Here is a 21339-nt window from a genome sequence, read left to right on the forward strand (position 1 = left end):
GGTGGTGGGTGTCGCAGCCAAATTATAAGGCCAAAGTCGTGATTATTTGTTTAGGCAAATGCTGTAGTAGAGAAATTAATAAAGTAGAATTTGAAGATTAAAACTCCTATCTCTCCCGGTTACTTTTATTGAGAAAGTTATTGAATTCATTACGAAAGGTATGCTACGCGGTAGTTGTAATTTATTTTATGTGATGGTTATTTTTCTGTTCAGTTTTGGCTTTTTCTGGGCTGACTCACTGAAAGAAAGAAAAACTACAGTAAGAGAAAAAGTATGTGGCACTCGGAAACAGGCATAGTTGTGAAAACATTTCTAATTAAAGCACTTTGAACTTTCAGAAAAAGAAAGTGCTTTATAAACAATAATTATATTCTCAGTTCACTTTTACTTGGAATGATTTGGTAGATTTTATATACCAGGTGAAAGAATGGCTTTTTCCTCCTCCTTAATTTTCAGGGCTGAACTTATTTTGTGATTTATAAACTAGAGTTAATTTCATTTTGCTGGTTCCTTGGAGAGGTTCCGTGCAGGGATACGTGGAACATTTAGATTAGTATCGCAACCCAAAAGCCTGTATGTAGTTGTAGAGTAATAACATAAGCTATTTCACTTTTAATTGTTCTCTGAAAAAAATATCATTTCAGATTTTAGACTTTTGAGAAAGTGTTTACTAAATGATATTCATTGGAAGTAATACAGTGTCAAAATAACAGTTTTGACTTCTCTTTTATCCTCATAATTTGCTGACAGCCACTCCTCAGGAAGTTTCCAGAAATGGCTTTGAAAGTCAGTATGCCAGCCCTCTATGCTCATTTCCTTCTCAACAGATTGGAAGGGAAGATTGAGGCCTCTTTCATGCTACAAATAGTTGGGAAACAAATTCATTCATATTCACAAGGAAGATTATAGAATAAAGCAGTCAATTTCAGATGAAATCCTAGGAATAAATTTCTGAGGCTTGCTATACGTGTTGTTTATTAAGCACTGATTTAACTTGTTTTTAAGACTTCTGTGACATAATTTATTGTATTGTGAAATTTAAAAATATTAAAGATTTGAAAAATGAGAATATTAAAATTGTGGCATCCCAGTTTTTTGAGAAGGTAAATCTTATTTCAAAAATGAAGCAATTAAAATGGATTTGCTTTAAAACTTTAATTTTATCACAGTCAAGTGAGTGTAACTTTTATTAAACAGCTGTTTTAATTTACATTAATTTCAGCATGGATGTTGGACCAAATTCAAAGGCTGATCTATTTAAGGTTACTTGCTGACAAAATTTGTGAATGGTAATAAAATGCTCATAAATTATATTTGTTATAGTTTTGAGACCACCTTTTACCTGAGTAAATAATAAAGTTTAGCGTTAGGAGTTATTCAAAGACTCCCTTTTAAAATGTGTCTGCAGCTTACTTTGAAAGTTTTGTATCTCTCTCAGCCTTTCCCTTTTCATGAAAATGAAATGATGATTCCTTGCAGAATTATAGCAAGTAGCTCTTTGTTTTTCTTCTCTTGTACTTATTTATAGTCTTTGTGAGCCAGACCCTGGTCCTAGAAGGCTCACTGAATCCAGTTGGATGAATGGTGGTGAGCAAGAGGGAGGTACCATTCGTTGTGGAGCCCAGGAGTGTCCAGACTCACTTCCGCGGGACACAGGGGCCCTGCCCTTGACAGAGGTCAGGCAAAAGAAAGGGAGGGAGAGAAGCAGCCAGCCGTCCTCCCCAGCAGTGTAGAGGTGGGGAAAGACAGATGTGAGCTGGAAACCAGGCCCTGCCTTTTACCAGTTGTGTCACTCTGATTCAGTTACTTAACTTCATTGAATCCTAATTTCCTCATTTTCAGAATGGAACTTAGAATCTCTTTACCAGGTGGGCTTTTGTTACATTGAAATAACATATATACGACAAGTAGTAAGTAAGTGTCTAGAACATGCTAAATGCTAAACCTGCCATTTACCATTTATCTTCATCTTTTCTCCCTCCTGTCCTGTGGCAATTTCTCTAGTTTTCTAAACACCTTACGTACTATTGTCTTACGTTTCCTGTTCCCTCAGCCTTTCTCCTTAAAAATTAAGGCCTCCCCCCCCTTGCCTAGATGATTAAAAAGGATAATGAACACATGGAACAGCATCCTCTTTAACATTCTTAGCCATAACTTTGTCCAACTGGAAGCCTTGCTGGCTCTCAGTACCATTTTGGGCGCCACTTGGTGCACAAGGAAGCCAGATTGAGATAATTTCTCAATTAAAAATCCATAAGTTGCTGAATTATATATTTTCGTAGTCTGACGTATTATACTTTCACAATCCTGATTCTATGGATTGAGGGTGAATGTGGGAATATTTTAAACTTGTCTTTTTAAAACTTTCTAATAAGACTTCCTATGTGTTTTTGATGTTAGTCAATTCTTTTTTTTTTTTTTAAAGATTTTATTTATTTATTTGACAGAGAGAGAGACAGCCAGCGAGAGAGGGAGCACAAGCAGGGGGAGTGGGAGAGGAAGAAGCAGGCTCATAGCAGAGGAGCCTGATGTGGGGCTTGATCCCATAACGCCGGGATCATGCCCTGAGCCGAAGGCAGACGCTTAACCGCTGTGCCACCCAGGCGCCCCTGATGTTAGTCAATTCTTGACCCCCAGTTTATCTTAGAAAATATAGAGAAACTGACAGATACCAGCTTTAAGAGAGGAGGTCTTTTCAATAGTAATTATTCTAAAGCATAAAGCTTTCCAGAAATATTTCTAAAAGTAAAAATAATTTTGCCTGTGTACATATTTATATTGCTCACGAGATGGTGCTGTTTGAATAAATAACAATTTGTGGGTTTATCTATTGTTTACTTTTCGAGACCATTTCTAGACTGTCCCAGTTTGCTTCGCTACCACAGGAGTCTTCCTACCTGAGTAGGAAGCCATTGGAACCATGGTTGTATCTGCTAGCCATCCCACCAGAAGCAGAAAGAAAAATGGCTTCTCTGTTCCTTTCCCCTTCCCGTCTCCTGCCAGTGTCTCCCATTGTCTGCTCTAATCTGAAGCCAGCAGGCAAAGGAGTTTGGAAAATAAGAGCTTGTAGGTTTTGGCCCCCTACGCTACGGATCAGAGATGAGAGGGGTGGAAATGAGAGCCAACAGACAGTAAGTGGCTACTATTGTGATCCTTCTTTTACAGAGATTATTTAATTTTCTCGAAGTCACAAGCCAGTAGGTGGTGAGACTGGGCTTTAAAATTATGTGTGGCTTCAAAGCCAAAGATGTTTTCATGATACCATCTATCTTTGTCCATACTGTATGCTGTATGTGTGTAAGCTAGCTATATATGCCCGTGAGTGTGTGTTTATAAAAAATCTTTAAAACATTACTGCACAAAGAGCATTAGAGGTAATGAATATTTAAACAGATAAGCTATAATTCTATCACTGTGTAACAAATCAGCTGTTTCCATTTTTTCTCATTCTTTTTCAGTCCTTATCTCTCTGTATATGTATATATTTGCATATAGCAAATTAAATGTTAAAGTAGGAGACACCTAAGATGTGCAAATACTACCAAGTTTTATTTTGTCATTAGGGTATATTATGAAAATAAAATAGCATTCCTATATACTTGAGAAGTTTGATTCCTAACGAGGAAAGGTACAATTTAGATCCAAGTGGTAACTCTTGTTAATTTCATTCCTGACTTGGTCAAATCAGGAAGCAGGCAGATTCTTGTCATACTACAGCCAAAGTTATTTACCTCCTCCTTTTGCTGTATGATGAGTAGCACATGCTTTGAGGCATCCTGTTGCTTGTGTGGTTTTTTTGTTGTTGTTGTTTTGTTTTGTTTTTTTTAAAGATGTCTAGGGGCTCCTGGGTGGCTCAATCAGTTAAGCAGCCGACTCTTGATTTCTGCTCAGGTCATGATCTCAGGGTCCTGGGACTGAGCCCCCCATTAGGCTCCATGCTCAGTGGGGAGTCTACTTTCCCCGTCTCCCTCTTTCCCCGTCTCCCTCTGCTGCGCCCCTGTGCATGCGCTCTCTCTCTCTCAAATAAATAAATCTTAAGAAAAAAGGGTGTCTTGGTAAGTCTACCAATGTTTCTGCCAGTTCTCATGTTGTTCATAAACTCACTGGTTTATCTGGACACAGTTTCCCCTGAGCTAAGTTACACAAAGGGCTCAAAAGGCAGGGTATGTCCGACAAACTCGCTGTTCCCTCATCTTAAGTAGGAGGGGTGTGTTTAGGGGACATTGTAAAAGATTTATTCAAATATGGTATGACACCGACCGCTAGTTTGTCTCCTCCCCCACTTTAGCTGACTACATGGATGACAAGAATAGGTCACATTTCTCAGAGCCTTTTGCAACCCTGTATGGTCTGCATTTTGGCCAAGGGAATGTAAACAGAGGTGATATGGGCAAACTTGCAGGTAGAGTTCTTAAAGAGAATGCGTGTACTTACCTCTGTCCTGCTGACTTGAATGAAAATGTGATGGCTGGAGCTGGTTTAGCCATTGTTGGACCACGAGTAAACTTAGGAATGCAGACCATACATAGTAGAACAACAAGAGAATATCATGGCTTTTAACCATCATGGAGCAAAATACAACTCTGCTGCACCTACTTTTAGACTTTTATTGAAACCATTATTACACAGGTCTGTTACTTGTGATTTACCCTAATCTTAATTTACACTTGGGTGATAATGTATATGTATATGGATGAAGACGAGGCAGTGGTATAATAAACCAGCTTTCTAGGATGGGTTATTTGTAGGAGTTATCGTCAGAACATAGTGACCAGAAAACAGTGGGATGAGATAGAACCTTGTATTTCTCCCTCTCTATAAGTCACTTTTGGTGCCTATTCCCCCAGCATTTTTGCTATACTCTTCACAAACTACAACGTTTTAATATTTTTTTTTTGAGGTGGGGAGGGGTAGAGATATAGAGATAGAGAGGGGGAGAGAAAGAGAGAGAATCCTAAGCAGACTCCACACCCAGCATCGAGCCCACGTGGAGCCTGAGGTCACAACCTGAGCCGAAATCAAGAGTCGGAGGCTTAACCGACTGAGCCACTTAGGCGTCCCACAAATGACAGCATTTAAGTTCAGAGTGTAAGAAAGAACAAAACAAAAATAGTTACACAAAGAATCGTCTTTGTTGTTAAACAGATTTTAATTCTGCCAATCATAGTAATTCATGCATTGTTGAGAAAACCATTAGAGCTATTAACAGTGCTTTTTTAGCCTAGTCGTAATAGCTGAGGCAAATGAGTATACAACGTTAAGGATGTAGGAGTTTGTGAGAAGCCACTTGGCACACACTCAGGTTTTATATATATGTATGTATATATACATATATATATACACACACACATATATATATTTTAAAGGTTTTATTTGTCAGAGAGCAAGAGAGAGCACAAGCAAGGGGAGCAGCACGCAGAGCAGGCAGAGCAAGGAGCCCGATGCAGGACTCGATCCCAGGACCCCGGGATCATGACCTGAACTGAAGGCAGATGCTTAACCGACTGAGCCACCCACGCGTCCCCTCGGGTTTTATATTTTATCTTATAAATGAATGCACATTTAAGTTATACCTCAGCACATCCGTGTTTGTTTCATTTCTATTAAGATGCAGTTCTATGCCATTTCATTGACTTAATTAACTTCCTTGAAATCTTTGTGTAAAATTAATAGTTCAGGAAAAAATACCATGTCTGTTTTCTGACCTTGCTTATTCCTAGCACGTCATGGACCATCTCCAAGAGTTCATGCATCCCAGTTGGAGAAGTAGCAGATATGTGATTTGAGCTCATGGCATTTCTTACCACACTGGATTTTTCTTTCTGCCCTGAGTGGTGTGATACATTGCAAAAAGCCTGAAACCAGGATTTAACCCTGCCAGTTGTGTAATCTGGGAGTGGTTGTGGAGATCGTTAAACCTCTACTTTCTGGTAGCTTTTGTGATCAGCAGTTTTATTTTGTTGTGTCTATGTCTCTGCTGTTCTCTTTACTTCTGAAATTCTTGTCACTCATACATTGGACCTTCTCATTCTGTTCTTCTAATCTCTTTCTCTTAGAATGCTGTTTCTTTGCATTTGGGTAATACCGGATTTATCTTTTAGTTCACTAATTTTCCTACTGTATTTGATCTTCTGTGAGATCCTTTCACTGAAGCTTTCTAATGTTTGAGTTATAACATAGGTACAATAAAGTACAGAATCTTAAATATACAGCTTCATGCAGATTTAAGTGAAAGATTGAATAAGGTGAGGCCTGGTAAGATGGAAGTTGTTCTGTCAAGAATCATTTAGGTGGGGTGGTGTTCAGGAAGCTAATTAGGGTGGGTTGAGGGGAGCATGAGAGTCAGAGCATAGACAGATAACTAAAGCAGCAGCTGGAAGGGAAGGGGACATGGATTCTAGAGAGGTTTTTTTGTTTGTGTTGTTTTTGACTGGGAAATGGCAAAATGTGTTTGTATACTTTGATGGAAATGATTCATTTCAGTTCTGCAGGTATTATTAAGTGCGTCCTTTTCATAGAGGTTACATTCTATCAGAGGTGGAGGAACTGATACTCACAGATAGGAGAAGGGTTATCTCATTCCTTTTATAGCAGTGAAGATAGAGTACGTACATGTGGATGCAGATGGGTTTGTAGGTCTTAAGCTGGAAGGACAGGGAGTTCTCATTAAGTGGGAGCGAGCTGAGCGTGGAGATTAGGGATTGTTAGAGGTGGTAAAGAGAGAGCTGTAGGGGAGTGAATTCCCCTAGGGGACTGGAGAAATGTAGTAGGATTGCCGGACTGAGCTTAGGGTTCCCTGGAAATTTGTGGTGATGAACTTAGAGCAATTGGAATGGTTGTGTGTTGCTCTTCAGCTGTGTAGATCCGCTCTGGGACGTGGAGTCGGTGGAATGTCGGGTTTCATCAAGGTTGGTGTTTTGCTGGGCGAATTTGATGGAAGAGGAGAGGAGTGGGGGAGTTGCAAGGAGAATACAGGGGCGCAGGAGAGCAATCCTGGTGCCATCCACAGAATCTTAGCTGGATGAGGAGGGAAGCAAGGACCTGGGGAGTGGTGATGGACATTGAAAAGGTGATAGACACGATGAGGTCAGAAGTTGTGTGTGTGTGGTACTGGAGGAGCTGACCTGGAAAGCTGGGAGGCGGTAGCCAGGGAGCGGAATGCACGGCTTCAGGGGGTGAATCTTATATAATGGTCATTCTTTGGTGTGAACGTCAGAAAGGACTTGAATTCTTGGCCTGCTTGGGGCCCTTCCGAATTGGGCAGTGGAGCGAGCATTGCTGGAGAAGTGTTGTCCTGCGGGCTCCTCGCAGCCTGTCCTCTTCCCAGCCTTACCTCACTGCACGCCTCCAGCCAGAGCTCTAGGTATGCAGAAGGGTCGTGCTTGACTAGCTCATTCCATGCACTGAAATGCCTTCCTCCTCTCCACCTGCAGCCCTGCCCCTCAGCTGCACACCCCAGGTCACAGACAGCTGCTTCGGGAAGCTCTCCTGGGAATGCCCCAGCAGAGCTGAATCTTTTTTCCCATGCGACCATGTGACACTCTCAGTACATCGTGTTACAACGACACTCCTGCGTGTCTCCTCTCTTAGGGTGGCGGGCACCCTGAACGTAGTGCCGACAGTGTGTTCCTTGAAGAATCTAAGCATGCTTGCCAAAGAGATAATTTAGGAAATGTTTATTCATCATAAGAAAGGGGCAAAGTGCCCAGGAGAAATGATTCCTTAGGGGGAAGTCAAAAAAAGGCGCATGCGTTACCAAGATGGACAGAAGGTAGGAGGACCGAAAAGATAATCCACACAAAAACAACAAAAATATGTAGGGTTCTGTGGAAGCTGAAGATCTGCTCTATGGTTAGGTTTAAGTTGGTAATTCACAGTTAAGGCCAGAGGCTGCCTTTAGTGTTTTGGAGCCAGAGAGGCAGTGAGGTTGGTGGGTGAGAGAATCTGCCTTAGACTCAGAGTGACGTGGGTGCAGATCTGCTTAGCTGGTATTATTTGAGTAAGGAACTTAGCTTTGAGTTTAACTTATCTGTAGAATTGGGCAAATTAATGACAGTGCTTGGTGAGGTTTTAATGTGGTAATTCGTATAGGTCATCATTAAATGGCAGAAACTCCTTTTTCTTCCTCCTTAGTTTCCTTCTCTTCTGTCATGCCCCCCTCCCCTCACAGTCCCTGGAGTATGGTGGTCTTTAAACATTATTGATCATCCGTCCCATCAGTATAACCTTTTATATAGCAGCCCTCTGATTTAAGTGAATTGATTTATAAATTATATAATGCATTGTTATACTAATGTAGCATGTATAAGACATCTACAAATTGATGTTTTCTGAAGAGTACGATTAAGTACAAATTTTAAATATTTAAAATTGTGTTTATTAATATAGAAAAGCTTTTTGATATTACAGAAATTATTATTAATAATCATCTCAATGAGTATTTAAAAGTCTTGCTAATCGTGATGCCTTCATAGTGTCATCATTTAATATTGCAAAGAATGGTAGCTATTTATAGCCATGTTCACTGTTAATAGTGGTGAATATAACAGTACTTCAGAGTGTTTTTTCTTCAGAGACCTGATGAGTATTGTCTTTGTTTTTATTTTACAAAATGTCTCTCAGAGGGCCCACACAGGTAGTGGAAGGGTTGACTCTGCTGTCTTTTGTGTTGTTTGCTTATAACTTGAATGTTTACTACATATTCTTTCTATCGGATTTTTTTGCCAGAAGGTTAAAAACAGTTTCATGGCTCCATTATTTTTAAAATAGTTGTTTATGAGAGTCAGTTTAGTTAAGCCTAGATAATTAAGCCTACTAACCCACGGAATGTGTTTTTATGCTGCAAGAGAAGGAAGGAGTGAGTTGCCTGTGTCACCCCTGTTGCGAGCAGGACCCCCATTTCTGTTCACAGTTCCTGGGTTACTGGTATGATAGACGCATGACTTCCTGGCAGATGGGTTGAGTGTGGGTACCAGTGCCAGTCTGGATAATGCGTGCTGCTAAAGCTTAGTGTCTTCATATTTCTTAAATGAAACACAAGGTTCTGGTTTTTGTTTTTGTTTTTTTTCCCTCACTCACTCCGCAGACGGCTAGTGTCAGTGTGTATTAACTGCATGTTGAATCACATCGAATGCCTTGGGGATGTTTTTTCAATTTCATGAGTACTTTCAGACCATTTGATTTACAGCGTTCGCTCTTGGTTGCATATCCCAGATTTAGTAACCATAACTTTCATTTTGCCAATCACATATATCTTTGGAACCTTTTGGATTCGTGAATTTGGAATCCTCTTTTTCAAATATTTATGGATGGATGTCCTCTCATTTTAAAGATTCTAGTTTCCCAGTACCTTCCAAGTTCCTATCCTACTCTTTGATGGTAGATGTCTTTAAGGCATTTAAAAATTAATTTTCTTTACATCAAAAACCAGGGATGTACTGTATGGTGACTAATATAATAAAAATATTATAATAAAAAATAATAAAAAAAAATAAAAATTCAACCAAAAAAATTCATTTTAAAATTGAAATGATCCAGAGTTCTGAAAAGAAACTCTTTCCATCTTTCCTTGAATGTCGTTTTCAAGCAGGAAGTAGTAGTTACAGATTTTTGGTTTATAATTCCCAGAAAAGTAACATCTGGAGACCTACATGGAAAAAATGGCAGCTCCTGAAGGTAGGAATAAATCTGTACTGTAGAGTCTAAATCTGTACTGCGTCCTACATCTGCAGTCATTTGATTTATATTTACTCCTTCACCAGTGGAAGTTGAATGCCAACATAGGGAGTCCATCTAAGATTTTACTGGGTAGAAACTTATTTGTAGATTCCAAATTGATTCTCTTTGATTACTGATACCGTTTAAGTTTATTCTCTGTGTTTTTGAATATTAATCCTAGTGTTAATCTAGGTAGTTTCTGACATCTTATACGTGACTCACACTTCAATCTTGATTTTTATTTGGAGAAGATAAAGAATTTCATATGATTATTTTTACATAAAAAGTAAATTCAGTCTGCAAAAGTGAAAAATTAAAAATTACTCATTGTTTTTTTATTTAATATAAAAAAACTGTGCTAGGTTCTGGGGTTACAAAGGTATTGAACCACAGTGAAGAATGGAAGCCACTCATCTCAGGGAACCCACGGTCTAGCAACAAAAACAGTCAAGCCAGGAATATGCAATAACATGGCCGTGTGCAAGAGACCAAAGAGATTTATAGTAACAATGAAAATTCTAGACATAATAAGGCCCTGTTATTTTCACAGGGGTGACCTATTAATGGTTGGATTGCCTCAGCTGAAGAAGGAGTGAATGGGTGTGTTTGGTTAAAGCTTGTTGAAAGGTACTTCTATTTCTCTTCTATCATTAACACAAACCTACATTTTACGTTTGTTGGAAATGCCTCATCACCAGCATATGGAAGGGTGTCCAGGGTGTTGAGGATACAGACAAAGTATCATGGGCAGATGTTGTAGGGACAGGGCATTTTTGGTTTGAAGAGGGAGACTCCTGTGGAAGTGTACCTGCCAAACGCTTAGATATGTGATGTGTATTTCCCCAACTTCAACCAGATCCATGCAACCACTATGATTTTGTGTTATGTGAGTATAGCTTGTATTTTCATTTACTTATTTCACTTTAAAATTATTCATTTTTTCAAAATCTTAAGCATATTTTTATTCTATCCTTATACCAAATGGTAAAGTCTTTGAAAATTGTGATTGATGTGCTAATTATTTATATTTCTAATACACGTAGCTATTGAAGATTTCTTTTTAAATGACAGACTTAACCATCCCCCTGGTCATCAGTGCATTGTTTTGGGAAACACTGCTTTAAGGGTGAACACTGGAACCAGTTGAATGAAGTTACTGGGAACTAGATAGGGGCCTGTTCTGGAAGGAAGGGCTCTTGGTCCTCTGAGCTCACAGGGCCCATTTCTCATTTCATGGATCACAGTTAATTTGCCTAATGTCTTTGCATGAGATAGGATTTATCTCTGAGGGCACTAGATTTCATTTTGTTTTTCTTTATGCTTTACACTTTAGTGTCTGATGCATCTTAGGATCTCATAAATGTGTATTTTATAGCTGTGTGATTGTGGAGTTTCACTGAGACAGATGAACTCTATTACCGTTCATTGTCTTTCCTTTTCAAAAATAGGTATCATCTTCATAAATACTGAATTATTTCAGTGGACTTTTTTTTCCTGTTTTTAACAGTTCTGTTTCCTTAAAGGAATAAAACTTTAAAGATTCTATTTATTTGTTTGAGAGAGAGAGAGAGTGGGGGGAGAGGGAGAGAGAGAATCTCAAGCAGACTCCGTGCTGAGTGCATAGCCTGATACTGGGCTCGATCTCATGATCCTGAGATCATGATTTGAGCCAAAATCAAGAGTCAGATGCTCAACCCACTGAGCCACCCAGCGCCCTGATCTGTATGTTCTGACGCTTGTCACGTGCACTGCTTAGGTTGTCCTTTATAAAGAGTCCCACCACTAGTGTCTAAATGCCGTAGTACCCTCATCAGCATTAAAGTACTATAGTTTAAAATATAAGATTAAAACCGATTTTGACAGTATTTAGAACTTTAAAAATAGCAAGTTTTTCCTTTAAATAGCAAATATAAAATCTGTATTTGTACACTTTTAAAAGTATCAAATATAAAAATCTGTGTTATTTATATGCTTTTAAAATATCCTTTGGTAAGTAACTGAAGTAAGAAAGTGAAACCAAGTAAGTGACATAAGTAAGTGAAGGAACAAAAGAAGTCAGAGCCCTGCGAGGAATATAAAACATGAAAAAGATGTAGCTATTTTCCATCAAGGAGTCCACAGGAGGTCTTGGGTGTACTAACAGTTCACAAGTGTAATGGACATCAGTAGGTGCAGTGAGTGATGGAGAAAGATGTAACCAAAGTGCTGGGAGAGCAGAGAGGAGAGAAGTTATTTTTTGCTTTATGTATTAGAGCAGACAGATGTGTTTTGGACCTTGAAGGATTTTCCAAGCTAGAAAAGGAAGTAGAGGAAGAAATGAAAGAAAATTAAAAAATGGGAGGAAGTAGAATAGCATCTTTGGTTGAGTAGTAAACTCATAAGACGTCTATAAATCTATTTATTGATGGATTTCTGGACTTTATTTTTTTTCTTCAAGGATCATCCGGACATTTACGTAACATTGTTTTTGTTCCACAAAGGCAGTGCAGTTTATTTGCTTGTCTGTTTCATGTTCATTTCTCCCTTGGACTGGGAGCTCCATGCTCCATGCGTAGGGAATCAGTGTCATTGGGTTCATCAGTGTCCAGTCCAGTTTCTTGCACTTTACCCAATCTATAGCTGGACCTTACCAAATAGTGAATTGAATGCCTATAAGTGCATGGACAGTCAGGACAGAGTTGGGGACAGCGAGTTTCCTGGGTGGTTGGTATATGACCCTTAAATCAACTGCAAAGAAGTTTAGTGATCATCAGACAAGTATTTTTTTTTCCATGCAAATGTTCCTAACTGGTGATGGAACTGTTCTGTGTTTTGACTGTATCAATGTCCATATCCTGGTTGTGATACTATACTATCGTTTCATAAGATGTTACTGTTAGAGAACAATGGATAGTGGCTACACAGGAGCCCTTGCTTTGTTTTTTACAAGAGCATGTGAATCTACACTTACCTGGAAAAGTTTTTTAAAATTATGTTGCAAAGGATTTTTTAAAAAACGATGTGTTTGTTAAAAACAAAGATGTCTCTAACCAAGCAATAATATTCTGGAATGTTTTAACACATTATTATGTTAGGATATTGGTTTGGCTTTTCATAGAGGTCAGATACCAGTGGCTTGAACAAGATAGGAAGTTTACATTTCTGTCACATAAAAATCTGCGCTGGTCCAGGGGTGGAGGCAGGTTTGCTTCCTGAGGTCATTCAGGGACCAGAGTTCCTTCTGTCTTGTTTTGCCATCCCCTTGGATGGTGTCCTCATGGACAAAGTTGAATTTGTCTGCCTCCCATGAGCCTTGGTTCCAGCCCAAGGAAGGATGAGGATGTGAAGAGAAAATAATTTCTTTTTGAGGATATGACCTAAAAACTGCGTATGCTACTCCCAGTTGTATTCCATTGGCTGAAATTTAGTCAAATGACCATAAGGTGCTGCAAGAAAGACCAGGAAGCATAGTCCTGCCCAGCTCAATCCCAGGGCATTTTATTAATAATAAGAAAAAAGGGAGCATGAGTATTAGGATCAAGTAGCTGGTTTTGCCCCAGTGTTTGCCCTGAAATGTATGTTCAGTTTCTTTATGGGTAGCATTGTCTTTTCCTACTATTTTACTACACATAACATAGGTAAAGCACAGGTGTTTGAAGAGTTAGATATATTTGTGAGACCATTATGGGTTGTTTTTTTTTTATTAAAGATTTTTTTTTTATTTATTTATTCGACAGAGATAGAGACAGCCAGCGAGAGAGGGAACACAAGCAGGGGGAGTGGGAGAGGAAGAAGCAGGCTCATAGTGGAGGAGCCTGATGTGGGGCTCGATCCCGTAACACTGGGATCACGCCCTGAGCCGAAGGCAGACGCTTAACCGCTGTGCCACCCAGGCGCCCCCATTATGGGTTTTTTTTTAAAGATTTTATTTATTTAAGAGAGGGGGAGAGCAAGCACGAGGAGGGGGGGGAGAGGCAGAGGGAGAAGTAGACTCCCCGCTGAGCAGGGAGCCCAACACGGGGCTTGATCCCAGGACCCCGAGATCATGACCTAAGCCGAAGGCAGGCGCTTAACTGACTGAGCCACCCAGGTGCCCCAGTTAGACCATTATGGAAATTAAAAATTAAAATTGGATTGTGGTTATTCACTTGTTTCCCCTTTTTGCTGTTAACTTCCTCAGAGACCAAGTGTGATTTTCTTTATTCTTTGTACTTTTGGTAACTGGCATAGAGCCTCACCCTAATAGGTACTTACTGTGTACTTATTGACTGATTATAGTCTTTTATTGATTGAAATGTCCCTAGCAGAACTTTCATACATATTTCTAACAACTGACCTGCTTTCTCCTTAATTCTTTCCTGATATCTGGTTTGTTATAATATTACAGACCCAAATGTGTGAATATGACTCTCTTAGCATGTTTTTATAACCACAGATGGTATAGTATCACTATTTTTTGTATAGTTTCAATTGAATAATTAATGTTACGTATTTGTTGGTTATAAGAAATCAATTTTAGTTTGGCAAGTAGCATGTTTAGTGACATAAAAAAACAAATTTACCTTAATTTCATTGTCTTAATAAAATAATGTTTAATCTTGAGTTCAACACTTTTTCAATTGAGAGGTTTTTTTCCTTGATTATTTTATTGATGTTTCAGTTTGTCATACTTTGTATTTTCCTCACATTTTTATTGTTAAGGATAAATAATTTTGAGTCAGTGCTTTTAAAAAATTGAATCAGCAACACGAGATTTGTTCTTTTAGTTAATTTCAGTATTTTTTAGTTTTAGTTAGATAAATTTTATTTTAAGAGTTTATTTGGAAGACCTGAGGGCTACAATTAAAAAACTTGGGAGACCATCCTTAATTTGCTCTTTTAGAACAGAAGGAAATATACTGTAACTTTCCCTTATTTTTCTGGTGGAGAGAAATTTTGTTTGCCAACAGGAAAATGCAATTCCACTAAGAATCTTGGGTCATAGATCAGAGGCTTGGATCAGCAAAAAGAAACGAACTTTTGGAAGAATTCTGGTCCAACATTATGGGCCAGTTTAGACTACAGTGTAGGCAATGGCAGGCTGCCTCCTTTCTCCCTATAAGGAAAGGCAGCGTCGCAGTAATATTTACCAGGGACAGGGAGGAGGCGGTGTGTGGTGGGGCCGGCCAGGCCGCGCTAGCTTCTCAAAGAATTAGTTTGACATTATACGCAGCTTCTCAGCCAGCTTGGGGGAACCTGAAGCAGGGGAAAAAGGAGAGTGGAGTTGTGTCCTCAGAATTCTGTGCGGTTTGTCTGGTGGCATTCAGCTCTTCTCTCTCCTGGTTATGAAGATGCACGGCTCTGAAGAGAATCCAAAAACCAAAGAAGCAAAAAACCCACTTGGAGAGCACCTTGTGATTATTTTTCTTGCAGATTGAACTTCCTAATTGTGTTTTTCTTTGCTTGTGATCTTGGAACACACAGGTGGTGAATGTAGGGGTACACAGTCACGGAGCATACTCTGAGTGGAAGGAAGTGACTGGAAAGTTTTTATAATGTTAAGATAAACAACAGAGCAGGCCCAAAGCAAATAATACTTGGCGGCTGGTTGTACTTTCTTAAGTGATTTTGAGTTGCTTATGAAATGTTTCAAGTTTTTCAACTGTATCATGAACATTGTTTTGAATAAATTTAAATTTGTGATGTGTAATGATCAATTATTAGTTGATAATTTGTATTTGAATATCCATATTTTCCTAATGAAAAGCAGGGAGCACAGAACTTAACAGAAATTTTTCTTCTGTCTTTCTCAATCGTCTAAAAATCTTTCCTACATTAAAAAAAAAAAATCCTTCGGCTAACTTCTCTTGCTGGGCCTCAGATCTGCTTGTGCCTGCACTGGAGGTTTATACCAAATATGCTGTGCCCTTTGAGCTTCCCTGTGTACACCTTTAGGGACCTCCAAAACTTGGACAGGAAAGCTATTTATTCTCCCTCCCCCCCCCCAATAATTCCTTCTTCGGAATTAATAGTAAAGTCATTCCAGTGAGTCACAGAAAAAGTTTGGGATTTGCAGGACCACAATCATGTAAGAAATGATATACTGTTAGGTATCCATGCCGTAGTTTTGTATGGTGTGTTCAATAGAAAATGTCAACTATTAGAAATGAACAAATGTTCACTCTGAGCTGTTGACAGTTTAAAGAAATTGAAAGTATCTGATTATGTTACTAGAGGAAAAATAACATTTCTCAGTTTTGCTTATTTTGCCATCCATTCAGAATTTCTTTACAAAAGCCTTTAATGTCCTGAACAGAGGTGTTCTTTACAATGCCATCTGCCCATTGTAGTAAGTAATTAAAAAAAAAAAAAAACTAGACGAGTACAAAGACTAAAATATCACGCCCGTTGCCACCACCCTGGGTGTACATGTTCACGTGTTGGTGTTTTTCTCTCCAAAATTGTCAGAAGGTCCTTTTTAAAAATAACAGTCCTATCCCAAGCGTCACATTTCCTGGGGTTGGTGACCAGTAATTTTCTTCCTTCCGTCCCTTCTTTTGTTAATGTTTCTAACTGAAAGTCGCGCTTCAATACGTCCATGTTGTAGAAGAGTCAGCCGAATAAACACGGAATGAAGTAAGAGACTCCTCAGGTCCCCTTCATTCTTGCCCATGACCAGAGCTGACTGCAGTCAGCAGTGCACGCGGCCAGGCCCCTGCCTTTACATGCAGAGGGATGTGTCTTTCCAGTTTTTAAAAAACAAGTGGGACGTATTATTTGTGTGCATCTATACTGTTCTGTGATTTGCATTTTCGCTTAATGCTATATTGATGAAGTTTTTCCGTGTTCTACATAATCGTATACCCGGGGGTCTGTATTGTTCTGTTTAATTTTATTGTTTCACATTTATTTTTAAAGAACTAAATGGTTCTATTCTTCTTACTAAAAACGTATACAAATAAAGCAGAAGTCTTTCTTGAATTCCATGCCAGAGGTAATTTCTGTTACCAATATGGTGTACACTTGATCCTTCCTGTTTTTTTTTTAACATTTTTTAAAAAGCTTTTATTTATTCATTTGACAGAGAGACAGCCAGCGAGAGAGGGAACACAAGCAGGGGGAGTGGGAGAGGAAGAAGCAGGCTCATAGCGGAGGAGCCTGATGTGGGGCTCGATCCCAGAACACCGGGATCACGCCCTGAGCCGAAGGCAGACGCTTAACGACTGCGCTACCCAGGCGCCCCCTTCCTGGTTTTTTTTAAGTTTTTAATTCCAGTAAGGTCAACAGACAGTGTCATATTAGTTTTCGGTGTGCTGCAGTATAGCAGTTCAGCAGTTCTGTACGTGGCTCGGTGCTCATCACAAGTGCACGCCTGAGTCCCCTTCACCTATGGCGCCCATCCCCGACCTGTCTCCTCTCTGGCGACCGCCAGTTTGTTCTCTGTAGTGAAGAGTCTGTTTTTTGGAGTCCTTCCTGTTTTTTGTTTCTGTTTTTAATATTTACACACAAACACATGGTTTTGGTGGGTAATTTTTAAATTACCTCAGTTTTCCTGCAGCTTGCCTTTTTTTTTTTTTTTTAACTTAGCGGTATATCTTAGACATCTTTCCCTGTTAATACCTGGATATCTTAACTCTACTGTATTCCACAGTATATGTAGATAATCCATAGCTTATTGTAACCATTTATTGTCAGGTGACATCTCCGTTGTTTCTGTTATCTGACGTTTATAAACAATATTAAATACTCCCGTACACACTTCTTTGTGTGCCTGTTCAAGTGTTCTCTAGTATAAGAAAAAAAAAATTGCTGGGTTGATGGGGGTGTGCATTTTTAATATCAACAAGAACTGCCAAATATCCTTCAAAAATCTGGTACCACTTTGATTTCTCACTGTTGGTGATTTTCTATATACCATTATGAATCTATGTGTTATAAATCTTTAAAAATTTTTTGTTTTCTAGTACCGTAATTAACTTCTCTTCATTGCTTTGAATTTTTAGTTCCCATCTTTATTTTGGATTGTTGGCTTTCTTTACTGATTTACAGGAGGTCTCTAAAAATAAATATCTTTTTCTGTTTTGTATGTTGCAGATACTTTCTTCTTCTCTCGTTTAGGATATATTTACACATCTGAGTATTTAATATTTTAAGTAGCCAAATTACTGTTCTTTTTATCTTCTTGAATTTTGTTTCTTACATAAGAAAAAGGCTTTTTCAGCTCAAGGTTTATACACATACTTTTATAATTAAATACTGGGGAAATGACTAAATTCTGTTGTCCCAGAGACATTTCTAGAATTTTGTTTTTTTCTTACGGGTTTGGAATACTACCTGTATCATAAGGTTAATTCTCAGAGATATGTGGTTCTGTTTCTGAACTTGAACTCATTTCTGGTCCATCAAACTAATTGCACTCATTTCTGGTCCATCAAACTAATTCTACTACTACCAGTATCGTACTTTTAAATGACTTTAGCTTTATAAAAGCGTTGCTGTTTAACCAGGAACATTCCTCCCAAGGTTAGTCCTTCTTAAAAACTGTTTCTTACGTATTTTTAGATCCAGCAATATTTTATTTGCTGTTCTTTGCAAAATACTACATAAATTCCTCTTGGCATTTTGATAGTGATTGTACTGAATTTTAGATCAACTTAGGGGCAGTTTTGCAGTATTGCCTTTTTTTTTTTAAGATTTATTTATTTTATTTTAGAGAGAGACAGAGCATGAGCAGGGGGGGGTTGGTAGAGGGAGAGGGAGAGAGAATCTCAAGTAGACTACACGCTGAGTGTGGAGCCCAGCAAGGGACTCAGTCTCGTGACCCCGAGATCGTGATCTGAGCTGAAACCAAGAGTCAGTTGCTCAGCCGACCACACCACCCAGGCCCCCTTGCGATATTGCCTGTTTGTCTAGAAATATTTTGTACCTATAATTCAGATTTTATATGACCTTCAATCTCAAGGTCTGTGGTTATCTGCCTGAAGGTCTTACACATTTCTTTTGTGTTGATTCTTGAAGATTTTATTGGATTTGTTGCTATAGTGATTGGACTTTGTAGTTATTTATTGCCCGTGTGTAGGCAGATTTTTGATTTTTTTATATGTTGATTTTTTTTTAGTTGTAGCACTGTACCAAAATCTGTTAGTTCTAATAGTGTGTCAGTTGATTCTCTTGATGTCCTAAGGAAGCTCTGTCTGATAGAAATGGGAGCCTAGAGGCAAACCACTTACTTTAAATAAGTAATTTAAAATTTTCTAGTAGTCATATTAAAAAAGTAAAAAGAAACAGTTAAAGTTAATTTTAACAATGATCTTTAATATAATATGTCCAAAATATTACAATACCAACATGTAATCAATATTAAAAAATTAGTGCGAAATTTTTACTTTTGTATTAAGTCTTCAGAATCAGTATTTTCTACTTACAACACAGTGCATTTGGGACTAACCACACTTCAGGTGCCCAGTTCCCACAGTGGCTAATGGCTACTCTGTTGGACAGTGCACAGTCAGGTTGCTTGCAGATAATGAAATATTTTTCCTTTTTGCGGGGTGCAGGGAGGTCTGTTTTTTCCCCTTGCTTTGACACTTTTGCTTGGAGCACCAGTAGTACGGTGGTGATGTTGGTGATATTGACAGGAGTTCTTCCAGTGTGTGACCACTGTGGATTTCTGATTTGGTAGACTTTAGAATCGGAAGAGTTTACTTTTCTAGCCTGTAAGAATTCTTAATAGGCTGTAAGTTTAATTTTAAAAGTTGGCCTCATTTTACTGTGCTTTGCTTGACTGTACTTTGCAGATACTTTTTTTTTTTTTTTTAAGGTTTGTGACAACCCTGCATCGAGCAAGCCTATTGGCCCCATTTTTCTAACCACATTTGTTCACTTTGTACCTCTATGTCACATTTTGGTAGTTCTCACAAGATTTCAGATTTTTTCATTAGTGTTACATCTGTCATGGTGATCTGTGATCAGTTATTACAACTATCGGGAAGCTCAGATGATGGTTAGTTAGCATTTTTAACAATGAAGTATTTTTAAATTAAGGTATGCACATTGGTTTTTTAGACATGCTATTTTGCACACTTGATACACTATAGTATGGTGTAAACATAACTCTTACATGCAGTGGGAAACCAAAAAATTTATTTGATTTACTTTATCACAATGCTGTTCACTTCATTGCAGTGGTCTGGAAGCAAACCTGCAGTATCTCTGAGGTCCACCTGTAAATTGATAGATTTCTAAAATGATGAACAATTTTTGCATTTCAGAGATAGAACTTTCATGATCATGATGCATTTGTTCATTTAACAAAATTTTTCTGTAAGATTGCATCTGCTTTTGTTTGAGTCTATCTAAAAATCTCTTTGCATTTCTCTCGTTTTAAATGCAGTCGTTATTCAGTTTCTGTATCAGGGAGATTTTTCAGGCTTTGTCAGATGAGTTGCGTAAATATGCCTCTTGTTGTGTACTTTGGAGCTATTCATATAGTACAGGAATTGTCTCTACTGGGAGGGCTTGGTAGACTTACTTGTAAAACATCTGGACTTGATTTCGTTTTTAGGACTAGCTCTTTGACTCCATTTCCCACTCTTTTAAGGTTATTTGTCCATTCAGATTTTTGTCTTTGGCCAATTTTGGTATTTTATATCTTCCTAGATATTTTAGTATTTTGCTTATGTTTTCAAATGTATTGGTATAAAATTGCACATCAAATTTTATTATAATTATGTAGATGTTTTGATATATTAAGAAAATGTGGGGAAAATATAGGAAACTTACTAGTGGTTATCTGTGGGAAGTGGAATTATGGGAGTAGGGAGTGGTAGTCTTAAAAAAATTTTATATCCTTTGGCAATATGAGAATTTTCAAGTAATGAACTTGTTTTACTGTAATAATTTTAAAGAGTGTTATTTCAAACTTTTTAATATTAAAAAGATAGAATATCGTACGGAAATATATATATCCATCTTACTAATCTCAGCGCATCTTAACTGTGTGTTTTCTTCTCAAGCTGGCCTTTGGACTGTCTTCACACTGGGTGGTGTGGGCAGCAAAGCAGCTGCCTCTCCAGAACTTTCTTCCCCTCTGGCCAACCAGAGTCTCCTGCTTCTGCTGGTGCTGGCCAACCTGACTGATGCTGCAGATGCCCCAAACCCCTACAGACAAGCCATCATGTCCTTTAAGAATACACAAGGTTTGTGGTACTTGTTCCCTCCCTCCCTCCTCCATGCTCACCATGGAGCCCAACACGGGGCTTGAACTCAAAACCTTGAGATCAAGACCTGAGCTGAAATCAGGAGTCAGATGCTCAACCAACTGAGCCACCCAGGCGCCCCTGAATATTCTTTCTAATAAGGAAAGAGGTTATTGCTTACTGGTATTGTTTATTGTTTTATAGTTGTGGAGATGATTCTCAATTTGTATATTTTCATATTGGTTAAAGATGAGAAAAACTTAGGCTCCTGTATCTGTAGTCACAGGAAGGTCAAATCTTGGATGAGAGTTGTGGTTCTTTATATCCATTTAAATTTACATTTTTATCTAGAGATAACCAAGCCAGCATTTGCTTAATTTAGATCTGCCTGTCCTACCTATTAGGGGTAGGAATTAACCAGAAAACACCAAATGATGGGTTGTTTGAAGTTTTTCATTTAAGGTCT

The 21339-nt window shown here is 38.5% G+C and overlaps 1 protein-coding gene across 3 annotated transcripts in view; it reads left to right on the forward strand.

The window, feature by feature from the left end:
- Window positions 1-21339, forward strand: part of DYM (dymeclin) — a 334659-nt gene that overhangs the window by 104528 nt on the left and 208792 nt on the right. For all 3 annotated transcript variants that reach the window (XM_048218645.2, XM_057313102.1, XM_048218650.2), the window contains exon 9: window positions 20691-20873. In XM_048218645.2, the coding sequence (XP_048074602.1) occupies window positions 20691-20873 (183 nt within the window). The remainder of the gene's footprint in view (window positions 1-20690; window positions 20874-21339) is intronic.

The sequence above is a fragment of the Ursus arctos genome, unplaced genomic scaffold (assembly GCF_023065955.2).
Source record: "Ursus arctos isolate Adak ecotype North America unplaced genomic scaffold, UrsArc2.0 scaffold_17, whole genome shotgun sequence".
Lineage (NCBI taxonomy): Eukaryota > Metazoa > Chordata > Mammalia > Carnivora > Ursidae > Ursus > Ursus arctos.